Source organism: Varroa destructor, unplaced genomic scaffold (assembly GCF_002443255.2).
Source record: "Varroa destructor unplaced genomic scaffold, Vdes_3.0 BEIS01000004.1, whole genome shotgun sequence".
Classification (NCBI taxonomy): Eukaryota; Metazoa; Arthropoda; class Arachnida; order Mesostigmata; family Varroidae; genus Varroa; species Varroa destructor.
Window position 1 is genome coordinate 24105560 of NW_019211457.1, and position 27586 is coordinate 24133145.

The following is a 27586-nucleotide window of genomic DNA, read 5'->3' on the forward strand; positions in this document are numbered from 1 at the left end:
CGAAATTAATACCGGTGGTTAGGTCTTTATTACAGGTTGTGAAAGCCGGGTCAATTCTGTTTGTCCTAATAGTGCTTATTGGTTGAAGAAACGACGAAAGCAGAATTCAATAAACATTTGTCTATATGATAACGTTTGTGATGATAATGGTCGTGAGATGCAGCGCCACCAGTGAGTAATTTGAGAGAATAACAAATTAAGGGTGGGCATCCCTAAATAATGATCGCGGTAAAAAAAACAGTACAAATCATGCAGTTTGTTTAGTTTAATAATATTGGATGGTCTTCATTCTTGAGACAAACTTAGTTCATTACAAGCAAATCTACGAACTACGAGCTCGAGCGTTTAGATGCTATAAGGCAAATCAAAAGGGACAGAACATTCAGCGTTTCCAGCCGATGACATCTCAGCGATAAGCAATAACGTGTGTGAGTCATACGTAAAGAGAAACATATCCATTGTCGCATCTAGCTTTAAGTGTTTGTTACACAATAAATATATTTTTGTCAAACATTTGACCGAACTTCTTCAGTTTTCTATAGGGAAACAAGTGGCAGAAATCGTACGATGCTCCATTTGCTACATTACTTAGAAGTATTCTTATGCCATACGTCTAGCTATGTGAAATTTAATTCAATAAAGGCTACGTTTATAAACCAGAATGACACCCTACAAACAGGTCTGATCGGCGCTACTAACAGCGGCTGCAAAGGGAAGTCAACCGACAAAACTCAGACTGCAGCCTTCGTGCAGGTTCCCAGACTAGTCACATAGACTATCCGAAAGCTCTGCGAGTTCGAGCATTGACGCTATTGAGGGCAGCTTACCAGCGGCAGGTATTGGCGCAGACTCTTGGGAAGAAAACGCTTTCACACATTACAGTTACGCTTAAACGATATCATTGATGTTGTACCTCTATTGAATCAACGTCTTTGCCCGGTCGAACCAGTTGAACGACCTTGCTACGTAATGGAAGCGAATCAGTCACGAATAGAACCCTGCTGCAGGACCGACAGGTAGCATCCCACTGTGATTTGTTACCAGCTGAATCATTTACAGGTGATAACTTCATCATCTGTGACGGTGATTCAATAGCGGTAACTAAAAGTAGTAACTGGTATAATCAATGATAAACAAGATCTTTGGAAAGCACATGTTAAACGGCAGTAGTGCAAGCTGAGGAATCAATTGTACATTAGCACGGTTTTATCCGACGGCATAATATAAGAAAAACTCTTCTATAATAATTGATAGCATTTGACCAATATTTTTCTTATAAAAGCAAATCTGCTTTAAAATCTTTTTTTTTTTTTTTTTTTTTCTATAAAAGATCTAATCACTGCACGCGAACTGCATTGGACTACAAGAGCGCAAGGTCAGCACAGAGATAATTTTTTTTAACTTATCGATAAGCTATTAAAATATTTCACCTAAAGAGTATTTAAGTTATGTATAAATTCAAAAGAGATTATATCTCAGTTTCCAGAGTACTTTTAACTCTGATGACTGCCGTTGAAAAATTTTCGTGTTTAACGACATGGTGCTCGAAGATCTCAGGCACAGCAGATAAATTCACCCCTGCATAGACCCACGCACAAGCGGATAGATCAGCCTGAAAGACATCGTAAACACAAAAAAAACAGACCTCGGCCGAAATGGGGCCAAGCGTGGCCTCCACGCTAAGACGCCTGCATATTCGATTTAGTAAGTATCGAGGTTTTCCCTACGCGTTTTCTGAAGACATCAACTATAACGGCCTGCCGGAATAACATACTCGAAATAGTACGTTCGGAACGAAAAAAAATAAAAAACGAAAAAAGATATATTGGATTGTATCTGAATTGTTTTCGCACATTTTATAAAAGAAAAACGCACAAAGGGCAAAATTACATACACAAAACAGACAACTTACGTCTTTATTCATTTTCTCGCTGTGAACAACTCGTATATCGAATCACTCACATGACTAAAAGCTAATCATCTCTTTGTATAGAATATGAGAGAGCGGCGCTCAAGTGACCGCTCAAATCGACCATTCGGGTCGAAGATGTGGCAGACTGAAATGTACACAGTGTAGCACTAACTTGCGATTCATTATGGTCATCCTATTTGCTTCACTTCCGATTTATTCATTATGTAGCTCGTCTAGTCGGTCTATGCCGATCCGGTACTAGATTTACTAGTGTCGTGAGTAGATACCCAGAGGCCGACGATACAAGGGGTGCAAAGGTACTTCCGGTACAGCGGCTATTTCTGGACGAAAAAGCTTCCGAGTCCGTACCCTTCGCTCCTCATCTTTTTCCAGCTCCCACAGATCGTGCATACTTTGAAGACGACGCTCTTCCATGAATTTTTTGTGAGCCTCGTGGCGCGAACGGCATTGGATCGCTTCAGCTGGCCAGAAGCGACGGCAAAACGCTTGATCTAACGCCTCGTATCGGGTCGTATCACTCTTTGGTACAATTCGCTGTGTGGTCTTTTCATGCTCGTCTTGAGCTGCTCGCATTTTGTACGTCAGATTGTAGTCCGTTTCGGTAACACGTTCACAGATGCACTGATCGTCGCGCACGGCCCGAACGCGATCGATCGCCGAGCCAGGGCTGGAGTAAGCAATCCTCATGGGCATTCCGTATTCTGTAGGGAACGTAAAAACAGCTGACACAAAAACAGGACAACAGACGTTGCGGCTGAACTGTGTTGAAAGAAGCGCGGGGCCGCGGTGAACGGATATATACGGCCACGCTTAAGCTGTCGAGTTCGTAGAGTTGGCGCACACCCGAACAAAAACGAAGCTACAGGCGAAGGCCTGCAGAACAAGCGAGGCTCGAAGAAGCCCGAAGTTGTCGAGGCAACAACGACAGACACGCCGACGGCCGTGGCTGGCTGCCGGACGTGACGAGAGCATCTCTCACCGTTGGCCCCGACTGGGCTGATCGCGCAGGAAAGGTCATAGAAGGCGGAGGGCCAGCAGGTCCCGCTTAATCGCGTGCGGCTACAGGGCGTCGACGACAGTACACGCGGGCTGATTGAGATAGCATGGCCAGGCTAAATATATCAGAGACGTCGTCAACTAACCCCATGAACAATGTGCTTGAATTTGTCTTAGCGGTACTTAATCTAGACGGAGCAAACGGACGCGCAAAACAAACAGCGGTCTCTTCGAGATTTTACACATAGCTATGGAATAAGTCGGTTTCTTATCTTATTACCAATAGTCGAAAGAACTGGGACATTTTTGGCGACATGGTCGCTTTCAAACAGAATAACCTTATTTCACGGAAGTCCGCGCAGATTGTGCTGTTTATATTGCATAGCAGCCTTCGAATAAGCTGGATGCAGTACGACATATATGATTACGCAAAATGTTAACGGACGTCATAAGTAGGTACTGGTATATACGATTCTTTTATTATAGTCTACTCTAATTGTAATCTAATGATGACTGTATCGTGTGAAGAAATCAGCAATTCTATTGCACTATGAGAAAATAGAGCTTTTCCATGTACATACATTTTAGCCAGAAAAAACATTTCGCTGATCAGCTGCGGCAATATAGATGCGGACGACGGTCACGGGTGTGTTGTCATGCCTTTTCAAAATCAATTTGCTTTTTTAATGTTCAACAGTGCAAAAGTAATGGTCATGCTTCTGTTTCCATCGTTCCTGGTGGCCAGTGTTAGCAATTAATGATTAGCAGAGAGGATCATTCGTATAGAAGAGTACCTCTATATCGAAAAAGATTAGGCATAAAATGGAGAGGGCCAACCTTTGCTTTGATTCGGTCGGAGCAAAAATTACGTTAAGACGAGCACGTTGGATGTTACGACAACGATCCATAATCGACAATTCTATAATTAGAAGACCAGCTAGTAGAAGCAAGCAGGGGCAAGCTACCTATTTACCCAATTCAGTCTCCGCCCCCATAGATCTAACACTGCCGGAAGAGATTTCCGACACTTTCTACTATGAATCCGTTTCAAACGATGCGTCCTTATTACTTCTTTTTGCAGGGCTCGCGTCACAAGCAGGAGTGGTTATCAAGATCCTCGACACAAAACATGAATGGACCAGACGGGAATACACTTTCAGTTAGCATAAATAGCCATTGATAAAATAGAAAGGTAATAACGATGAGTTTTTTTCGCACAGGTCGCTGAGCGCCACTCGTATACAATCATCGGTGACAGAAAATAATCTATAGCTCCGCACTGTGATAGTTCGTGAAGTCATGCTTGCAGGTTCAGGACTGTATAAACCGAGCCTGTTTCAAGTGAGATATCCATATTTACTTGGATTGCCCACAAAGCTTTTGTAGTCGAATTAATTGAGTGTCGTAGTTGACAATTTGGAGTCAATTAATGTTTGACTACCTTCAGTTTTAATGTCAACTCGTCATATCCGTTAATGTCTAAGGTCATGTAAGTTGATTATCAAGTGCAGTTATATTTGTGGAGTTACCGTGTAAGTTGAAAATATGTTCATATAATAGATCGTTGAATGAAAAAAACGTGAATTGCCATTATAGCGTTGGCTAAAATACGCTTCCTATTTGAATCGGTCGCCTGAGAGTACATTAGATGTCACGCGATCGTCTTGGCCAACAAGAACGTATACATAACACGAGCTAACGTAACAGCAACGCGATCCAGTTGTGGGTCTTATATATACGATTATTAATTTAGGAATGGACTGTACCATACTATGAACAAATAAAATAGATTCCTATTGTAACATAACATTACTACAATAGCGCTAAGTTAACAAGAAATGGCACAGTGTCAAATACTGGACACCTCGAAAGTTGCTTCACCCCCCATTGAACACTGACTGCTGCAATAACGTATGTTTGTGGCGTCAATGAAGCCGACGCGGAGCTTCATCGAGACAATACCTGATCGATTCAGGGTGTGCTGGCATCGATCTCGTTGCTGGGTATTTCTTCCGACATGCCCTGTTCCGCTGTCGTTCTAACGATCCATGTACCAACTACCTAAATGGTGCAAACAGACCATAAGAAAGAACGTGCTCGCACGTTTCAACGACCATTCTCACAGAGTGAATAATTTACATCATATGATGGGTGCAGAATCCTCCGCAGATTGTATTTAAATCAATTTACTCAGACTTTGATTTCCTGCTCGTAGAGAAACATTGATTTTTCTCCTGCTATTAGTAAAACAATACTGCCGCAATGTTATAAAATAAACATCCGGTATATAAGATTGAATTACATACTGTTGTGTTTTTACTGAAAGCTGTCTTTATTAATAACTTTGTCAGTTATTCAGAACATGCACATTAATGTAACGAAACTTAGCAAATGAAAGATAATCTCAGTGCTTCTATTTGTGGACACGTTAACAATGAACGGTGGGGAAACAACATGCAATTCCCGAATACTTCATCGTCAGCTATTTAAAAACTTCTTTTCTCATATTTACAGATGATACAAAGCCACCTGTTTTCGTTTTTTTGCATCTTAACAAACAGCGGACAAAGACACACACACACACACACACACAAACAGCGGACGAAAAGTAAATAATGCCCCACTGTTGACGTGATTGTTGCCTCAGCATCTTATTGTGTTTTTAATCGAGAGCTGCAATCTCCGGGGCCAAATCCTCAAAGCACTTAAGACACGCTGGATTTGCAATAGTGCTCGTATCGATTCGAGTGTCACCATTGATGATCTTCTTGACTGCAACTTCGATTTTTTTGCCATTCAGGGTATACTGCAATTAGGAAGAGCAACGAGGCATGGTTATTATGATACTAAGTTCGATAGATACCGCACGTCACCAAAACGGACTGGTCAGAATTACTACAACTAACTGTGCAGCGTAAAATCCTCATGGAAAAACTAACGTTACAAGGATAGGATTCCTTTTAAAATCCATCTCTCGGTCTACGAGATACTAGGAACTCCTAGAACTTCTCTTTATCCGTGTCGCTGAAAACGCTTTACGTACCCCATTTAAGAGTTGCCCACTGCAATCTAGACAAGTACCGTGACTTTCGTGTTGGGGACGTTAATAGACATCGGCTATGACGACGGAGGTCATGTTTTTTTTGAGTGACTAGGGCGCGATAACTTTAATCCGCATTTTATACGATATAAGATCAAACAGTAAACGTATTGAGTACTCTTTGTAAATAAAGTACGACCTGTTTCAATTTGAAGCAAAATACAAGCCTGTGTCCATTTTGGACCGTTTAACTTACTGGAATGTCAACAACTTCTGCGATTAACGAGGGCACATGTCGGGCTGAGAGGCCGTCTCTTATCGCGATACTGATCGATTTACGAATATCCTCAGTCAGGGTGTGGGGACTTTTCATTTTGACAAATAGGCAGACTTTCTCGTCCTTGGTTTTTTTTGATACGTATGAAACGCACACACTGTCCTCCACATTCACAATGGTATCCACTGCAAAAGGTTACGTTGTAGAATAACGAATTAGTCCGCTGAGACGATACAGAGCAGTATGTTTTCGCTAACTTGAATAGTTACATGCTTTTTTTCGCGCTTTCGCAATTGTCGCGCTCCGTATTTGTCACTCTATCGCAGTAACTATTATCGATGCAGTCATTACATTTGATGACTTACCGACATTGTAAACCTCGCTTGATCCAAATCGTATTCCGTTGGGGTTTAGAGTGGCATCACTTCGGCCCAGCATAAGTACGCCTCCAGTGGCGGGATTGATTTGGCAAAAGTCTCCATGATGCCAGACGTTTGGAAACTTTTCGAAATACGTTTTATGGTACAACCTATTATTTTTATCGCCCCAAAAGAACACTGGCATAGAAGGAAACGGGCTACAGCACACTAGCTCACCCTTGGCGCCTTCAACGGGAGAGCCTGAAGAATCAAAGGCCCTAAATCGAAGCCATATCATTCGCATCGGTTAATTCACATCATATTGTCATCTGTGCGAAAGTGCCAAGGGGGTCCTGTAACCTAACTATTCACAGGCGGCACCTTCGCCGCAGTTATCGTTATTTATAATAAATATATTATAGTGTAGAGTATAATACGGCGTACATAGATGGAGCATGAACAGGAGATCAATAGGTGCAAAGAACAAAAATATTTTTCGAAAACGGGCTGATTACAGGAGTTAGCAACCGTTATGGTAAAATACTCAAAATAAGATATTTTTTTTCATACAGCAGCGCCGCTACCCCGTTGAAGGGCCAATTCTCGAGGGGTGATCAAGCCTTACCTAATATCCATTGCGAGATTACGACTCTGCACTTCTCCTCGAACGACAGGCAAAGTGCAGTTCTGACCAACAAAACATGAGATGATATCAGACCCGCCCGAAATTGAACCTGTGTCAAAAACAAGGGAATAGGCAATAGCTTCGAAAAATCGTCTAACGAGAATCTTAATTGCCGTGAAGAAACAGATTACCCATTTGACATGGATTACCTTTCTGAGCACCTACCAAGCATGACGTCTTCCTTGATATGGTTGTACACGAAATCGAAACTATGTGGCATCAACGTTGAGCCTGTCGCCAACACTGTGTGCAGAGTACTCAAGTCAAACCGCTTGGCTGTTGAGAAAAACAGTTATTATTAAATTACTGTCAACGGAACACACGCGCGGCTGAATCGAAAAGCGCTATTGCCACTAACCTATAAGTCCACCTATTTCGAGCTCTTCGACCGCTGCCAGATATTTGGCAGAGGTGCCAAACACAGTCATCCGAACGCGTGCCGCGATGTCAAACAGCACGAACGGTTCATCCCGAGGCATAGGGGCACCTTCGTACAGAACCAACGCTGCTCCAGCCGCCAAACCAGATACGAGCCAGTTCCACATCATCCACCCGGTCTGAACGCAACGGATATCATCATTTGCTAAATGTCTACAATAAACAGATTAGCGTATATCCGAAAGAGAATCTAGCTACGCTAGCCGTCTCAAAAGCTTGCATAAACTGGGGTTTCATTAGCCATGCGGACTCATAGATCGTTCATGAAAAAGCTAACGTCTAAGCGATAACACGGCAAAAGGTTCAGTATACCGTGGTGTAGTAGAAGAATATGTCATGTTCATTAAGTTCTCCGAGCAGTTCATGTTCTTTTCTGTGTTGAATGAGTGTTCCGCCAACTGAATGTACCATACACTTAGGTCGTCCAGTGGTGCCTGATGTAAACAAGATACACAACGGAGCAGAAAATTCCACCTAATCGAAAGGTGCGATTCGATGTTAGATAGCGGCCCTTATTTTTTTTCTTTGAATTATTTAACTTTCATGTTCTTCTCACCAGGGTTCAACTTCTTATCGTTATATACAGCGCAATAAACTACTGTAATTGATAACAGCGTAGCAAAATCATAGGTTTCTAACTCTTCGGTAGAGCGTCTTTCTCTGCAAGCGGTCGTTTGAGGCTATATGATCGCACGAACACAAAATGAAAAGGAAGTTCTAAATTTAATTTCCACATACCCCTATATTATAATGCAGGGCTGTACTGAAGTGGAAATTTTAATCCTATGTTGATAAATACACTTTCGAATGACTCATAAAGAAATGGATCGCAACTAGTTCTATGCATGGCTACCTGCTCGAACTGCAAGCTTGACGAATCCCCTACTTCAGCGAGAAGCTCATCGAGGTAGATCGCGTTTCGTATGTTGGATATATCCAAGCGTGTTTTGTCGTAAGGAAGTATAATCACCTTCTCCACAGAATCTAACGCTGAATAAGGTTGAGCCGGGTTAATTATTGACGTAACGTAAAATTAAAGGAACGCTTTTTACGATGAATAGATGCATACTTTTTTCTTTTTTTTTTTTTTTCTAGTTAAGTGTATCTCAATCTCCTTATAATCTGCTCGCACTAGCTAAATAATGTATCAAGTCAAATTAGGAAATTCCAATATTTGTTATATACTAAGAATCGTCGTTATTTACGCTCAAGGATGTTCCGCAGACTGTCAAGCTTTTCGTGTATTTTCTTATTGTATGTCTGCCTGTCGACAGCAAATATAACCTGAAATCAAACAATATTCATATAATGTCAACTATCACGTAAATTAGCGATAAAGGAAAAGCGGTGCAACTTATATATATGTAGTCAAGTTTACCGCATCGAGGCGCCAGTATTTTTATACGGACTGTGTTTTACGGCCACAAAACCTACCAGTGATCTTTCGGGCTCTCGTTCGAGCTGGAATCGTATAGTGTATACTGAAGCTGCATTTTTACCACTCTAACCTTTGGTTTTATTTGTTGAAATCGCTGGATAACCGCATGGTATCCAAGATCAGGGCTGGTTGAACTCCAGATTGCACCAACCGTCGCGGTGGCTAGATACGCCGTAACTGCATGATCCGTATTGCCCACGTACCCACACACACGATCTCCTTGTTTCACACCTAACTGCCGTAACGCTGCCGAATAACGAGCTACCTCTCGACGAAGTTCAGAAAAAGTCACCTTCCTGATCGATAGCCATTCATCTATCCAATTGCATGGTCCCAAAAAAACAGCAAATTTAATGGTAGAATTTTAACATTGATCCCTACTACAATTTATAAGCAATACGAGGTGAAAGGCTTGGAAAGAAACATTTGAAGATAATGCCCTTTGACGTTTTTCGGATATTTGTTACGTGCGGCAAACCCAGCTAACAATGACGTACGCTAGGAGTATGCGAGTACCGTATTAAATGTTTCTTAAGTATTTTTCGACTTGAGAACTTATTTAGTGCACTCGGTTAAATGGCATTCACATACCTCAGTCGTCATTTCAGGCTCTAAAAGGAATTCGTTTGTACGAATCTTCTCATTATAAATTAGCATAGCCCGTATAACGATCGTGAGCCAACAAATTTGTTAGCCACTGTATTTCGCACAGGCTATATAGCACTCGTGTGTGTCTTTGGTAGGACTTGAAGCAGCAATTTCTGTTAGTCTCATTTAATCAGAGGTCTATACGTCCAGTTTATTAGGTATATGTTCTTTAATGCGGGACGTTTATAGCAAGCCATTTGTAGATTTTGCGAAATTTTTCATCTATAAAAAAGATAGCGTCATAATTGTTTGCTCGTATGTCAGTGATACTATACAAGAAACGGTTTGTTTAAGGATATTCTTTTTTAGTAGCTCCAGCACGGCCGGAAGCACATAGATGCGTCGCTTAAATACAAGAAAATGGTACGTAGAGGCTCTCATGCTGTTCAAAACTCCAGAGAAATTCAGGATCATTTAACTTCAACAGCAGTAACAGTCATTTACCAATCGTCAAACTCAGCAATCGTTACAAATAAACATTTGATTGAACGCGAGTCTACCTGTAACGTATAGTGCGACCGCGTCGTCAGGTCCGCGTAGCAAGTTTTCTGCGTAGTTAAGCCGGCAGCCGGAAAACCATCGAGGGATCTTCTCCATTGGAACATCTTCAATGACCTGACAAAATAACATTAACAATAACATTACGTACCCAAAAGAACTAGCTGTTCTATCTACACAGCCATTATCGTCGTACTATTATTTTAACGCGTATTTATTTTTTTACTATCTAGATAAAAAAAAAAATATATATATATATATATATATATATATATATATATATATATATAGCTATGCATACGCATATTGAAAATAGGTGTTCGGTCGAGTTCTACGAACCTGAGTATATTGTGATGACACGAGAATATCTGAAAACCGAAGATATTCTTCCCAGAACAAAGGATACTGATCAACTGACCATCGGTACAGTTCGTGATAGTTACCTAAGAAGAAGAGATAAAGATGCAGTTATTACGATTGTGTTTCCATTAGGCAGTACATTACTTCGTATATATACGCTATTGCGGCTTCACACTCAGAATTTGAGCGCTTCAGCTATAAAGAGGTCTAACAGGTCCGCAAATGCGTAAAAACCATTTTCTACTTTCACATGGCGAAACGGAGATCGTTCCCGTTCAGCCATACAATCGCTCTCCAAACAGCGAGATAAGACAATCTATGTTTTTCCCACTGTAGGGCTATATTTTGAGCGTTATGATAACTATTAAGATTACCACACATCTAAAGCACTCATGTGGTTATAGAGTAATTCGGAACAAACTTCTTTTTTTACCCTACCAACATTGTCAACTTACCTAAGTTGAGAGCAAATTTATTGTTGATATGCTCGCGGAAGCGATCCTGTTTCTTGTTCGGCCTAGAAAGTAGAAGATGCTGCCAACTCCGAACTGGTGTGGCGTTGGAAGCTTCCATTACCGATATAAGTCTCACTAACCTATCGGTGCAACAATCATAAGCGAACGTGTGCATAATTAATATATTGACATCAATAAAAATAATCGGCCGTGTCTCTTTGCATAGAATACAGGTTTATTGTATGTCAGTTTTCAATGGTTTACGTTCTACCGAAGTCAAACTGGAGACTGACGCCTGTCTTTAAATAGGCTTTTACTCGAGTTCGAAAGCACTATCCCGACCCAGTTTTTGTCTGCCACGCAACTCTGCAAACGAGAGCTATTCTTAGACAGCACGAAAGACTCACACCTTCGATTTTCAAGTCGACAATTACTACTATCAATTCAATAGCAGTTTGCTTTATCTGCTCACTTCAATCGGAAGTGAGCTTGTCGATTTGATATAGTGCCACACCCTGATTCGTATGTGGACGGACATCAAAAGCCTCCACATGGTATACCACCATTTGCATTGAATAGCAACGACGACCCGCTGAACGTCCGGTTTCTTGTAACAAAGAGTCCTTGCTAAAAGAAACTCTCATCTAATGCAACGATACAAGTACTGCACGGCCGCTTTCATGACTTCTGTGCTTGTTCGGCGAGGGACGCACACGTCACATATACGTGCCATTTGTTGAACCAATGGTAAGCGTTTGCCTACCATTGGTTCAACAAAAACCACCAACTTGCTAAAAGTACAACATTCTAAAGAACGAGGAAAGGAAAAGTGACACTTCCGAATCCACGAACTGCCTCTTTGTAGATGTGCATAATTTGGTCATCTATGTTTCCTAAAACGACCTCAAATCCATACATACCATGCACTGTCAAATAATAATAATACTCAATTAGATAAATGAGCAATTAATATATTTTAGATACTTAGATATTTTACCCTAGATATTTTATTACAGATTAAATCCCGCCTTCACAACTTACGTTAGGTGACTGCACTAATGCACGCGCCTCATAAAGAGAAGCCACAAAACGTAGGAGTGGTCTCTTTTTGAAATTACTAATGATTTTTGAAGGACAATGGTCTTTAGACCCACGCATCTGAAAATCGCATACTCCCAGTAGTTGTCTGTAAATATGGACACTCTCACAAACACATAGATATTTCTGTGTCCCTTCACGCCCCCTCCACATGCAGTCTTGAAGCAGAATATCTACTGACCCGACGACTGATAGCGGTTACTTTTACCCTTATTAGATATGCACGTAAACGATGACTTTGAGAATTTTGTAAGAATCGGTTACGACACATGCAACAATACAGCCTGCCATTAACAGGTACCATACGGCATTGCCTGGACCATGAAGTATAGTAGCAATATCGTGTCACTACCTGCCTATCTACCCAGCTACAAATCTCTTTTTTTTCGCGCCAAAGTCCACTTTTTTTTTCTTTTCAGCTGTGAATCGTTTGAAACTTCTTGGTGTCACCGATATTCTCGTAAAACCTTTCAGGTGGGTGCGCAACATAAGTACTCCAAAAGTTAGCTAAACATCCCATAAGTAAGTATGTTTTGGGGTTCATGCAAATTGTCTTTAGATGCCTACTAAGTGTACAAATAAGTTCACTTTCTAAAACTATGTTGACGTCTCAACCATCGAAATAATTGCCATTGTGATCAGTAATTATTACATTTAAGTATTTTTTTCTGATGAGATTTTCAGGTCTGCAACTAACAATCATCGATGATCCATTGTTTGATTTCCTCAAGTCTCGAAAATTTTTCATCCGCGAACAGAGCTTGCATCGACCTAAAAGGCGCTAATTTGGAGGCTTCAGGTTTGCCGAATGAACCGTATAAAGAACAACTTGTCGCCTTAACTTAAATGTGGTTGGTTTCGTGCACCCTAAAGCCGTACGGCCAACAGATTGTTAGCATCGAAGTCACTTCGCAGCTCTTCGAACCAATAAAGTGCCTTATTTTTCTGTTAGAACATTGTCTTCATGCAAATATCTCACTTTACCCAAGACTCGGCTAAATGTCCGGCCGTTTTCCATTCGAAAAGAAGTTAGAAAATCTGTTTCGTACTGCAATTGAGTATTTGATATGGGAAATTATTTTAGGCGATCTTATGAAACGAGTACATTGAAGTACCATATTTTAAATTCTGCCCCCACTTTTCTGTGCTCTGAATCTTTTCCATAGCACCTAGGCGACTCGAAACAGCCTGTTGAGTTACTTCATCTGATCAGCAAATTCCGGTCCAGTGATGTCTAAGCTTCTCCATTTTGCAGCATACCGGATCATCTACGCTATGAATTCTCTTACAAAGAAAAAAACGCACACAAAATCCAACAAACGATTTTTACTAGTTGCGACACACAGTTGAACTAATACACTATGGCGGCTTCGTATTTTTCATTTGCATTTGAAACGTAAACATCGAATAGCCCCAATGCTCAGTGATACTTTTCCCATAGTCGAAGCTTATGCTGGATCTAGTATCCTCTGAATATCCTTTGTCCTATTGCGAAGCAGACGACGCGTACCTAACGACGTAAGCATCCCAGAAGGTAATTAAAGGGACAGCAAACGTAAACAAGATTTGTCCATCACGTGCAAAAAGGCCTGCATCCGCTTCCAGCTACGTGGCTACTATGAAGTAACTACACACAGATTCTGGATGAACTTACGAAAGCGATATAACCAACACAGCAGACGCAGCGAATATACGGTGTTTGCCTGAACACCACCTTCTGTCCACGCATTATTTTTCAAACTCATGTCTCTTCTAGCAATGGCAGCTTCATCAGGTGATAGATACGTATAACTATTATATACGAGTGACTTTCCTAGTTGTAGAACGGCAATAGAAATGCTTTGAAGTATCGTAATGTCTTGTACAACTTTTGTAATCTATTTTGTAAAGGTTAATACGTTTTTTTTACTTCCAACAGAGGACATATTATAGACTCGAACCAACTGTTCAAATAGGTATGGTCGGAGCACATAAACAGGTATCAGAAATTTATCCGGTCAGAGCCTATAACCCAAGCACACTTTTATGACTCTCAAACAATTTGAATCCCGATTATTATAACATAAAAAAAAAAACATTCATCATTCACCCTCAACGTATCGAAACTTTGTATGCGGTGCTTCAAAAGCTCCAATCTAGCGCCACTTAGATAGCAGAAGTGCCTCTTGTATGTTTCATCAATATTGACGTGTTCTTTGTCAAATGAGTGACATGTAGTTGGTAGCTCCCGTAAGCCAATAAGACACTCGCAATCTTAACCTGTCGAATGTCAAAACTGAGCCACGCTGAAGAGCGTCACCTTCTGCTGTAGTCTTCAAGGTGAGACTGTACGTTTGTCATCACAGAATAGATGAGGTTATGAAAGAGCAATCTCAGCGTTCTTAACACTAACAAAGGGATCTGAGGAAACCATATGATTGACACTAGATAGATTCCAAGTCACGAAAAATTAATAGATGTATAGGACTTTAATCTTCGATTAACCCAGTGCATATCGGGTCTACGAAACGCACGAATTTATTACGGACAACATCGAACACTCATACATAGCGGCCCAGTGTAAATATAACAAATCCATTATTATGACACGGCAGTGGTCGCCGGCATTTGTTAAATATAAGGCAATAATAATAATAATAGGCGGAGCTTGCCACACATCCAATTGCCTTACACATAGAGGCGGAACAGATGCTTAAATTCACGCGCACGAGGGTCTCCAAAATTTGTGTCGTTGACAAGACACGTGAAGGTAGCGATAGTCCGACGGCATAGGAAAGTATTACTCGCATTAAATGTGACAAACCGCCGCTTTTAACATATCTAATTGTATTTTAGAACCTTTTAACATTCCTGCTCGACGAGGCATTCTTTAACTGATTTTCCTCCCATTGCTTCCACAAAAAGAACCCTTTTTCGCTAGTCAGAGGAGCGACGCGCCATATAATCAAATAAGTGCGCGCAGTGTCCTTCGATTACTCTTTTTACTTTTAGTGTTTGGTAAGAGAAGGAACATAAAGAAACAAACAAAAATAGAGTAACGACTGGCCCCTTGCTAAATAGACTGACATCATCCAAACATTAAATTTAATGTTCAGTTAAATATTGCAGTGAGATTTAGCTGGTGTTTGTAAGGATGGCCAAACTAGGTATGATCTTAATGAGTTGTATTGTTCTCGGTCGGTAAGCAGATTTCCAGTTTACGCGCCCAATTTGAATTCGCCGTCAAATCCTTTAAAAGCGGTAGTTATTTATCATAACAGTGTTACATACAGGAAGTAATTGTAATGAGCAGAAACTACATATCGCAAATGAGATCGAAGTACATTGTTAAAATTGAGAGAAAAACGGGAGCGTTTCTGTTTCACGAATTCATCAAAGCGTTCATAAAAGTATAATCAGCAACATCCATCCAATATCAATAAATTCAAAGCATTTCTAGCCTTTGCGTACACAGTATAACTCTGTAAATGTTCGCATGTAAGGTTTATTATCGCATACTTGATATGCCCGAATAGTTTTCCACACACAGATAGTCCTATAGCTCCCATATCTTTTCGTTGACGGACTCGACCAGCGTTTTCTAAAGACAAGACAACCTTCACCCTCTTTCACCGTATTCCTCTCGCAGGAACGAGACAGATTTCGCACAGATGTCCACTAGAGGAAGTTCCGTTTAAATAAACACTTTACCGGTAGAACAGATTGCAGCTGATGATTAAATACACGATCTAACTCTTCCGTCCATTATTTACCATACAAAAAATCGTAGCTAAACAGGCACAAAAAGTATTCAATGCACGACTGACGTGATATGTTATCACTGCGCCACCGGAACAGATGAATAGCTCAAATATAAGTGTTGTTGTCCGCTAAACTTCATTATTGACAAATTAAATTTTCCTTTTTTGTCGTATCCATTCCACTTTGAGCTGCTGTCCGGTCCCAGACGACTATAGTAGAAACGTTGCACACAGATTCGCTTAAGCCCTGCGGTAGAACTGATTTTCGAAAGGCCTTTTGGCGACCTCTGTTAAGACAGGTTTGAAACTCGATTGAACTGTGGGGCGTTAGGGAGGCATGCTTCAAAGACGCGCGCTATCTGAAGTAGAGACACGACGGAAAACAGCGCTATACAGATGCGCCAATGGCGAATAGGGACGAGTTGTATTTTATGCATAGAAAACTAGTAATTCTTCGTATTCGTAATGTAAACGTAGACATCACCAACGTTAATGCCTAACATCTAGACGAACAAAGCACAATCGAACGTAATTGTACTTCATTTAATCCTATGATAAACAAAGAAAATTAGCTCAAATACTTCTGGACGACGCAGCTTTTTGCTTACTACACGATCATACTTTATAATTACACATGATTTCACACCTAAAGAACACTAACGAGAATCGTTAGAAAGCTTCGCAAAAATAACCAAACATCATGGAGTTGAATAAATTATAAACATATAATTTATTATTATTTTTACTATTCTGTGTATATACTAGTATCCAAGAAATTAGCCAGAAAGTTTAAGTGATCTACAAATATTGTGGTATATATAGTAGTTATACATGTATTGAGTTAGCAAACATTTATTATTATTAGTATTATAAACACCTACAATTGATAAAATTAATCCGTTTATCAATATGTGAATATATCAAAAAAATATGTGAATTAATATTATCCAACATTTCCACAAAAATAAAACAAAATTTCCAAACAATAATCTTAAAGCTACTAGCCTTTTAGAGCATTAAAACACATATTAGCTTAGAGAATAAAATTGCTACAAGTTATTCCAACATAGCTTAGCGAAGCATATCTGTTGACCGCTCAGCAAGTGATCGGATCTTTTGTTGTAGTTATTGATAATCAACTTACGGAGCACTCTGGAATAATGATGAACGATGCAACGAACGAAAACACACATAAACACATAGACACGTTCGCGACAAGCAAGCTCGAAGTTAGATTGCTACTATATTTTTTGCTGGATAGCGAGCGAACTTAACTTCAACTACAGTTCTACAGAGAAGCGCAGTTCGAAGGGTTATGGCCGAACAAAGAATTGTTGTTGCCGAATGATCGTTAATTTTTGTGTAAGCAAAGTTAAATTAGAATAACTTTTTTTTTAACTAAAATTTGAAAGAAATTCAGCTACTTCGCGGTTAGAAAAAGTCACGTTCAATGCCTGGCTAGTGGATGATGCCAACTCGACAGTGAACCTCAAACAGTTTGCCTTTCCTAATGGACTACAGCTGGTTCTGCTGTTTTGTCTGCCCTTTAGATGTCTGCAGTTTTGTACAGAAACAACGGCACCCGGTTCTGCCGTACGGCCTTCAGAAGTCCCATACACCTACATAACAGCAGCCGGTAGAATTGTACGTAACAAAACTGCGCTGTCAGCAAGATCCGTGTGCATTGATGTTAGACACAGGACTTCTAGGGCTCTTTCAGGCCAGGCAGCGACTGACGCCCTTTTTCATTAGTGAACGTGGATCATCCCGGTTGTGCGGGACAACTTTCCGACATGCGCGCTCATGGCAAGGCTGGAGCAGACGACAATGTAATAACTAGCTGATTAGTTGGTCAACGGGAGGTCGTGCGGGCCGCTTTGTTTTGAAAATGGATTCTGCACGCAACTTGTACATGTCAGGAAGTAGAGCACTAATCGTCGCCTCAATCTGACTTCCTCTATGTAAAATATATTAAGATGATACTTTTTTCCTTTTTTCATTGAAACATGTAATGATTTCATATAATATTTTCAAATTATATTTAGTTGTTACTATAATGGTCGCTCGCTCAGCCTCTTGTTTTTGTTTGCTAGACCACGTTATCATACTGGCAAGAATCTAACGACTAACTGCCTTAATTAATATAACAGCAATGGATACGCGTCCGGCATTTTAAATAGTATCTTGGTGATCATAATAAATATAACGTTACCGGGTGCATAATTGCTCTGCGTAAAATACAGTTACTTTCAGAAATGAGACCGGTGAGCTGGTTTCCCAAAATTCCCTACAAATCTGTTAAACTTTCCAAGAAGAAATGAAGAACGACGTTCAGCAATGATCAGGTTTCGTTGACGTTTAAAATAGTTATCCTTAGTTTAAATATGGTTTAGTTATCATATTAACCTTTTAAGGGTTAGCTGGCCTTCGGAGAGTAATGATGATACTAGACCAGGCTGTGACTTGAAAGCCCTAATTTTATTTTTTAGGAAATTAAAAGCTAACGCATTATGCAATCAGTGCTAACGTACGCGTATGACACCGCTAGACTTTCATCCACTCTGAACCCTGCATTGTCATTGAACCCCGGGTCAAATATTACCCTCGATAGCTCGATAGATTCTGAAACTCAATAAGGTCTCCCGTTTTGTAGTCAAACGCTCGGATTCCAACGCAGGTCTTATCCCTTACATCTCTACGGGACTCGAATATGTGCCTAGTTTCCCATCCTGTAACATCTGCATGCTACCTGCTAATGCACAGTCCTCTATCGAGAACTTCCTAGTCAAAATGATCTACCACTGCTATTTAAGCTTCTGCTAAAAAATATACATTTTTGGCAAATTTAAAAATACAAACTGTGAGAAGGATTTTATAGTTATTGCTTTTTACTGTACCCTGTTAACTGTAATTACACTATCAACATATAGCTTACAAAACGGACTCAACGTATCAGACGCAATATAGCAGTACAAAATTTTAAGCGGATTCCAACTTAGTGTAAGCCATTGCTGCAGACTTAGGCCGTGAAGGAAACTCTGCAGGCCACAGTTTCTCAGCCGAGTATTTTCGTGCAGGGATAAACCCGGCCTACGAAAACCTCGGTATTACAAGTACACATGTATCAGTTTGCGCAAAGGCTGCTGACACTTAAATCTAAGTAAATTAAATGAACTATGGTTTTTCTGTATGTACACTCGTTTCTTGAGTAACCTAAATAGAGGAGATATTCTTTATAAAGGATAGGCACATGCCGCTCATAACAGCCATTTTTGAAGAGTCTGCGCGCAGTGCATAGCAGAAACTATGTTATAGACTTAGAAGATCGTTTCCCCATTATCGTTAGCAATACAAACAGTATTTGAGGTACAAAGTCTCATTGAAGCTACTCGAATTCTCTCATCTCTTATGTTGGACTTTTGTAGTTATTTGGTCGTGCCGTCTGCTCACATACTTGGCAATAAGCACATTTTGGAGAGCCATTACAAGTACCAGTGATACAGCTATATTTACAAGATCGTTATTCAAAGTCTGCATTTACTGATGGTGAAAAGTGTAATCCAAATGAAATACTGTTATAAATGGAATAGCAAATTAATCAATTTAAGTTGCGTGCTTTAGCCAAAGTTGTGTTTCTAGAAGAACGAGACAAAAAGAACAGGTTGTCTACGAAATGACACTTAGATTATTCGGCTGATCCGGGATCTTGGTGTCTCGAACGGTGTGTTTTTGCCAAGGCCTCTCTTTCCAATGCGCGATTCGTGTAAAAATCACAAATGAGTTATTGATACGTCATTTCTTTAAAGCGATCGAGAATAAAAGGATACAGAAGCAAAAACGTGAGCTCTCCAATGCTCTAGGCATAGACGACACGGAGGATACGTTGTCTCGCACAAAAAGGTATCTCATTAGTGAACGATCTGTGCGCGAATCACAGAGCTGGTGATGTGCAAAGTCGCGAGAATATGAACTTGCATCTGAATGATAAAGGAGTTGCTACAACTATGTCAGTATTGCCAATTGGTTATATTGGGAGGGTGTGTGCCGTAGTTCTATACGGCAATAGATGAAATAGTAGCTTCTGTTTGCGATGCCTGGTGTTAATGTGCACGCTGTCTGAAGTTAGGGACGCATAAATTTTGGATTGCACACGTCTGTTCTGTGCTGGAGGTCGGATTCAGTGCTAACGAAATTCCGGACGTCAAACAGGACACATTCAATAGGTTATCTGTCAGGCAACCTGTATCCTGTGCCAACTTAATAATTTGTTCTTACCTCTGACAGTAGCTTTGTTATTATATAATTGTTTCATTTTCGATTTAATTAACGAAGATGGCTTGCTGCACGTTTATGTACTGTCGTAGAGGGTTTCAAAAGATCTAAAAGTTGGGCCAAGGGTCTTCTTTATGTTCACCTAACACTTCTCACCGACCGAGAACTGATGTTCACTTTTTTGACGATTACCTTATTTTATTTCCACTACATTGCAGTGATTCATAAACTACAAATCCTGACACTTCCCGCGATAGCTCTGTATCGCGCCCACTGCGCGCTAAGCAAAGATCAACATCATCGACCAGGTCCTAGACAAATCAAAACAAGAAATACTGCAGAGAGCCGTATGATCTTTGAGTAGGACATCGGTGTTTCGAGTGAGTGCAAACAGGAGAAAGACATCACTAGCTAAACTCCAAGCAGCGAATTGCAAGCCATGGCGTTGTCGATATTACGGGTGGGCCTGCAGGGCAGGATGACGTCTCAGTCCATTCGGCTATTACCTGCCATCGTAATGACTGAACGTCGTGCTGGAATCACTCACAAATCTCTACGGTGAGAGCTCGTGTGCGAACCACCTATCTAATACAACTCTTCTATACCTACAAGTTAGGTTATGACCTAACTTGACCTGTTCAACCAAGCTATTTACTTTGCTGCAATTATAATTAATAACAGTAATTATCCTAGTTTTGTAGAACTATTCGCGAATCAGGTTGGTTTAATTAAGGAAAATGTAATTATAGATCAGTTTGATCTGAACGACTTCTCATTGTCGGGATAAATGGAAATATATGATTGTCGTGGTTTTGCTCATGGCAAGCCCCATTTTAGTTCTCACCCGTAAGTGCAGTGTAATGTACGTTGCAGACCTTTTAGTGTAAAAAGTTCTACCGAGTATAGACAGTTACAACTCATCTTGTAATTTCGTCATATACTGTTGGCACATGGGAATCAACTGATTGCAACATTGAGTTTGCTATACAAACATTTTTTTTCATTTTTATTCATGAAATTTCAAAGAATACATCATTATTTGTGGTTCTATGTGTCAAGAAAAGGCGAGCCAATTTTGTAGGTGTGCATGCCCTAACTGTAATTACTAGGCAGAGTACTTGCACTGAAGTCTACGTGTTAACTACTTGTAGAATCTTTCAGGCGTGTAGGTATAATATCAACCAGGTCCAAACTCTTACACGATTTGTTGGTTAAATTCTAGTGATTTTTCTCAAGTTCCAAAGTCTTTCCGAGTTCCACAAAATAACCTCGAAAATGGATGAAACATTTTAGCTAATGATGGAGATTACAACATAACGCAACACAGTTACTATCATGGCGCAAACGATAAAGTTTTCAGTTGCTGAAGTAAGTGGGATGTGAACTCTAGTATGTTCCAAATGCATCATCCTCTTCTAATTTTTTTCGCCTATTGCGTCACGTTTTTCTCCTATTAGTAGATGTATTTATTGCCACTGTGGGTATGTTTCCTTACAGGAAGCCTAAGGACATCAAGCCATTCCCATATGAGACAAAAAAGTACGGTGTCATTCAGGGGTTCTTGGATGATACTGCTAAACGACTTGATGAGAATTCGCGCATCATAGTCGTTGAGGGTAGTATTTGTTCGGGAAAAAGCACACTTGCTAAGACGATCGCTGAAGAATTCGATTTTCTCCATTTTCCAGAGGTGAACATGGATATGCAATTCATTGATGACACCGGCTTCGATGTTCGGTAAGTGTTGTACTTCTGCTACTCACTTTAATTTATCTTAAGTACTGTGTAGCAATATATTAAGGACGTGAAATTGCCGTTATCTATGTTAAACACGTAAATGTTTAATTTTGCATTCGTTGCACTTACTGTTTATGGCGACCGGAACTTAAATCGAACATATACTTTCAAGGGGTTCGTTCATCAACCACTAGGGTGGTAGATCGTATTTAGTTAGTACTGTAATTTGTGAATTTTCGTCACGAAAATAGAATAGAAAAGAACAAGGTTTAAAAACAAAAGGTTTAAAAAATCATCATACCAATGTTCGAGCTGGTTGTGGTTGTTGCCGTCCGATAGAGCGGAACAGGAACTGCCAACGTCGTGTGTTTGTAGAGATAATCAGTCCAGCATGCTATGTCTACATGCGATAGTCCAACGAGAATGATGTCGTGTTTGATTTGGGCATTGGTTTGGGTACATTGATCGTAAAACGTGGAGGTGCATAAACTATCTATTGAAAAAAGCTTTCTAACGGATGAATCATTCGCTTCTTTGTCTAGTCAACTGTTATCTGCTTTGATGGTGACGTCATCGTTTATCAGTTAAAATTAGGTAAATTGGGACACAAAGCAGGCCAAACATCATTTGTTGCAGGCGTCGTTATGGTTGTCAGCCGTTGATCTACACTTGCTAGGTGCTGGAAGGCAATGCTTAAACAACTCAGTCAAATAGTATCTAAAGAAGGCGTGAGGGAGTACTGGCAAAGGTGCATCGAAGCACGCAGTCTTTACTGCGCTATCGAACACCGTCAGTTTTACCACTCCGTATAAATCGTTGTACACAAAGACGTATGGATAATTAATCGATTAGCCAGTTAGCTGGCGAGCTTATTTCGTATAGAGTAATATTCATTTCCGAAAATAGGTGGAAGTTACTTTTCCGATATATATTGCACATCCTTACCATGTCTTTAAGGTTAACAGATAGGCACATTGATCCTAGGCCACTCCGAAGGTGGCAACTTTGCTGCACTGAAAAGCCGAGGTTGCTAATACCGCGATGTGCATAAAGAGAAGATTTTCTTTTTGCTTGCGAAGCTCTATCTTAAGAAACGTGCCGGCTTCTCGCAGCTTTCGAGATAACTGCCTTACCTTTCTCGCTGTTGCCACAAATTAAAGCTGGTGCCCTGGATTTTTCCAGAGGTATATGCTGAGAATTGTTGGAGAACCACCTATGATTAACGAGAATGAATATGCCATATGGTACAGAATTGAAGGAAACTGAGAACACATGACACGCAAACAACGTTCAGCTCGACGACGGCACACCGAGACTATCGATGGATGGAGCTGGTGTTAAATCATTAGACAATGGCTATTACAGGATGATCTGTGCATGGCATGTCTGTACACATTCTATCATACTTCTGGATACATGCAAAAAACTGGTGCTGTTTTTTTGTTTGTGCCATTGGACAGAGGCAGGAAATTAAATGATCAATAAAACGACTCACAAACGTCATTAGCTAAGTATTTGTCCTCTTTTGGACACATGTTGCGACCAAAACTCTAGCAGCGCTCTTCAACAAAAACAGCAAAGCCTTTCGAATGTTAATCTTTCGAAAGATGTAATCTCCACATGTAACTCCAGAATTAGCTCATCGATTAGTCACGTGGACAACCCGAAGCAACAGTTGGAAATGCAATATTTGGCACCGTGCAAGAAACTTGTAGAAGAACTTTACAATAACTTCGCTATCTTGTCCGTGTGTTTTGTAGATCTCTTCAGCATGTGTTTCCGGATATATTAAGACCGTTTGACGAAAAATTGTTCTACGAACGTCCTGATTCTAAAATGGTTGCCAATTTTCGGAATGAGTTGCTCTTCATTCGTATCGAGCAGTACTGTGACGCGATGGCGCACCTGCTCAACACCGGCAAGTAACTCCATATAATATAAAGATATATCTGTATATTTTGTAGTGCATGGTTAGTTCGGTTTGGGATATCCTCTTTTCTACGAGATAAACTATTTTCCGACGGTTGTTCTAGTTTCTGGCTAGATAAAAACAAAGTGAAGGCTCGAAATATGATTTACATTCGTACAAAAATTCGGGTCAAACATACGTCACGAGTTTATATTGTTATGCGAATGCTGCTCAAGTACTTCAGACGATGTTTTTTTTTCATCATCTTAGTGGCTAAGTACAATCCGATATAATACTATATGATAATTTATGAGATTTATGGGCGCTGAACACGTCTGCAGTGTGTGTGACTAAGGCTTTCTTATGAAAGATAGTCTTTTCTGAAAGTATCATCATAAATAAAGCAGAAATCACTAGAGCTCTTGTACGTTTTTTTTTATTTATCGGTATATTTAGGCCAGGGCATCGTACTGGAGCGGTCACCTTTCTCAGACTACGTCATCGTAAAGGCGCTTTACAAATGCGGATATATAACCGAAAATGATGTTAAAGCTCATGGCGACTGCTGCATCCACGCGTTCCCCTATATTTATAGGCCTCATCTAGTCATATATCTCGATGTACCCGTTGACATCCTTCAGAAGAGAATCAAAGACCGTGGTATTGTATGTACATAGTGATGTATCATAGGTTTTTGCATATGATAAATAAAAATACGCCGCGACCTTATACAGACAATGTAGAAAGCACGTTTACCATTATTATTATTATTATTAAATTCAAACATCTGTTAGTCTGGAATAAATTAATGCGGTACTGTAGTATGAAAAAGGAGTGTGAACAAACGTAAACATTTAATTATGTCATGTGGCCATAAGGAGCTTCTACAAAGCAGCTACTGACTGTATTTTATGTAATGTGTTTTACCTATTGCAAAGTAAGAATCAACGTAAACGAAGGCGTATAATAATGCTAATATTTTCTAAATATTTTTATTTAATGTTTTAAGTTTTTATTTCTTCTAATAATATTTGTACGATAATAAAGCCCGGATGTGGGAGAACTTCTGTAATGATCCTATGGTATAAGGATTCATCTCGTAATAGTTTTGTTTTAGTTAGTTTCTTTTTGTTATACATAAGAAAGATCTTGCGGTTCTATTTGTCGTCTATAATTACCTTTTTCCTGTAACTTTTGTTTCTTGGGTCCGGACTACGAGGATTACGAGGTGAACTCGAAAATTCGCTGGCTTGATTATCTTAAAGGCATTAAGGATCTATACGAAGAATATTATCTGCCCAGCATTCGTGAGCAATCTGAAGTGCTCATCTACGACTGGAGCGAGTTTGGTGACTATAAGGCAGTCATCGAAGACATTGAGCGTATTGATTTCGAAAAAGCGATGAACGACAGTCACAGCTTAAAATTTTCAGACTGGAAAGAAAAAAATAGTCGAGATTGGATGGAGATACGTTACTTGTGAGTCGACGATTTAGATGTGTTAAGCTATTTAGCAGTAAAATTGTAATTACAAACATTAAATTGTTTAAAACAGTTCAACATAATATAATACCAAATAAAATTCAGCTAAGCTACCAAGGGTTAAACTGCTCGGCTATTTAATATCCCCTCTAAAGGTTGGAGTGTGAAATTGTCAATTGTTAATCCGAACCTTTGCTATCCTGTTAGTAATGCCTTTCTCCTCGTTGACCCTTCATTTAGTTGTCATGTTCACGTTCCTTTTGTTGATTCTGCAGGGTCACTACGGATAAGCTGTCTGTCGTCAATAAGGCTTACACAACACTTCGTTTCAATACACCTGACCTCATTGCAGACTCGGAAGAGATCGAAGCATTTATTCTTGCGAAGAACAAGTATTTTCCTACATGGGCTCCAGGATGGGACCCTAAAAATGGTACTCGTTATCTATGGAAAAATCATAAGATAAGCTATCGGGAAGCTCTTAAGTATGCATATCGTACACGATAGATTATTAATGATCTTAACCACCCCAGCTATGCGTGTTCGGTCTGGGAAGCATACGACTGGGGAAAATCACGCCGAAACGAAGAGAAATAGGGTGATAACGATGCAGTAAAAGTTATTCTCATTCGGAAATACGGACGGCGACATGGCTGTAGCATAGAAAATAAAAACACACTAACCGGAGTAAAAAAGAATTATATATAGACACAGAAGCAATGATTAGGTGAATGTCGCCGATGATGATAATGATTGTGATCGATGGCGTACGAGGAACTGAAAATTAGTGAACGATGGGAATAGTCGTAACTCACAATTAAATTCGACGAGCGCAAGGAAAAGATATTTAAAAAATAACTGGCTGCGGTTTATAGATTTTGCTCTTAGTTATGTAAATAAATAAAAAAAAACCGTTGAAGCACTGTTTATGTAGTTATCATTTGCTTGCATCGTTTACCGCCTATTTTTATCGTCAATTGAATATATTTGTACATTACAACGACGATTCAAGATAACCGATCGATTATGTTTTTTAAAGATTTGCCCGTGTTTTACATTGGTTCTCTTAATTATTTGATTGACAAAGTTGCTTCTTAAATCTAATTGGTTCCTATTGCTAGTCTAGAGTTCACCGGCTCACTATTTCCCTTTCTGGTATAGGTAAGTTTTTCTGTCCTGAGGTAACGAATCTACACTAATAAATCACTTTTTGAAGCAAACTAGAAACATCGCAAATTTAACTTTGTAGAGGTTGAATGTAGAGAAAATAAAGCTACCGCCCTGTACCAACTCAGGACTGGTGCATACTATGAAAAGCAAACTGACCAAAACCTACAGGTGTATGTAGCACATCAGCCATATCAACAACTTCGAGCACTATATTAATAAGGTAAGAATTTTGTTTATGTTAGATTGTTACAAGTGCCCGTGGACTTTGAAATTGAACAACTTTTGCACTACACATTTCTAGTGAACGAACGTAGTTAGTAATACACCAGTCCTTCATAAGAATTATAATTCAGATTCTGGAAATGTAGAAAGTGAGCAAAAAATGATCCCTCGTGAGTTGACTCTAGGCCAGTCGGGAACGCGTGTGATGTACCCCGCATGTACGGAATTCTTAAAGTTTTAATCAATAAAAAATGCATCGAGCATACGGTCGCCATAGATAAGGCATGTTTCAATCTATACCGGAGTGAAAACGGGCGAGAAAATAGCGTAGCTCCGGAGAAAAGTCGAATTTGAAATCGAAAAGTGAAAAGGTTGGGACGTCAGGCGATGGAATTGACTTCATTCAAAAAACACCTGCTACTATGAGGTGTATGTACTAAATGACAAAATGAATGAAGCTTGCTCGAGGTACTACAGAAATTTATGGACGGAATAAAAAGCACGCAGTCTGGTTACTTGATGACAATGTGAGACCTGGATCGGGCAAAAGAAAATCCTTCCTGTTTTCGTCTTGTTTATTCTTCCAGTCTAACTTCGTTTGACTGCGGGACTTGTCATGCCTTAAAAACAGACACTAGTGGGAAAGCATATTGCATTATTGATTTATTTCGAGGAACCATAAATCGAGATATCACATATAAAACCTGCCAGAGAAAACAAGTGAATAAAAAGTGAAAGAGATTACCTCTGGCCCATAATAAAAATCATTTAGCCCAACCAGTTCAAAAGTTATTCGATTTTAAAATCTGCCGGGTTCGTCTATCATAGC

The 27586-nt window shown here is 39.9% G+C and overlaps 2 protein-coding genes across 6 annotated transcripts; one reads left to right on the top strand and one right to left on the bottom strand.

The window, feature by feature from the left end:
- Positions 1-1886: 1886 nt before the first annotated feature.
- LOC111249029 (acetoacetyl-CoA synthetase-like) lies at positions 1887-22552 on the bottom strand. Of its 5 annotated transcripts, XM_086988940.1 has the most exons (15): positions 17110-17774; positions 15724-16324; positions 11128-11267; positions 10652-10755; positions 10315-10429; positions 9237-9481; positions 8934-9012; positions 8582-8718; positions 8041-8202; positions 7649-7847; positions 7456-7566; positions 7231-7339; positions 6612-6883; positions 6226-6431; positions 1887-5735 (listed from the first exon to the last, which is right to left on the bottom strand). In XM_086988940.1, the coding sequence occupies exons 2-15, from the start codon at positions 15771-15773 to the stop codon at positions 5592-5594; spliced, it is 2073 nt and encodes a 690-aa protein (XP_086845066.1). In that variant the 5' UTR covers positions 15774-16324; positions 17110-17774; the 3' UTR covers positions 1887-5591. The 5 variants fall into 5 exon arrangements, with proteins under 5 accessions (XP_086845066.1, XP_022658031.1, XP_022658029.1 ...); XM_022802296.2 differs by lacking the exons at positions 15724-16324; positions 17110-17774 and adding an exon at positions 22276-22552; XM_022802294.2 differs by lacking the exon at positions 15724-16324 and having other exon boundaries at positions 17110-17773.
- On the top strand, positions 20548-26290 carry ND-42 (NADH dehydrogenase (ubiquinone) subunit ND-42). Its single transcript, XM_022802299.2, has 6 exons — positions 20548-20795; positions 21735-21974; positions 23735-23892; positions 24340-24548; positions 25103-25362; positions 25641-26290. The coding sequence occupies exons 1-6, from the start codon at positions 20677-20679 to the stop codon at positions 25870-25872; spliced, it is 1218 nt and encodes a 405-aa protein (XP_022658034.1). The 5' UTR covers positions 20548-20676; the 3' UTR covers positions 25873-26290.
- The last annotated feature ends 1296 nt before the right edge of the window (positions 26291-27586 follow it).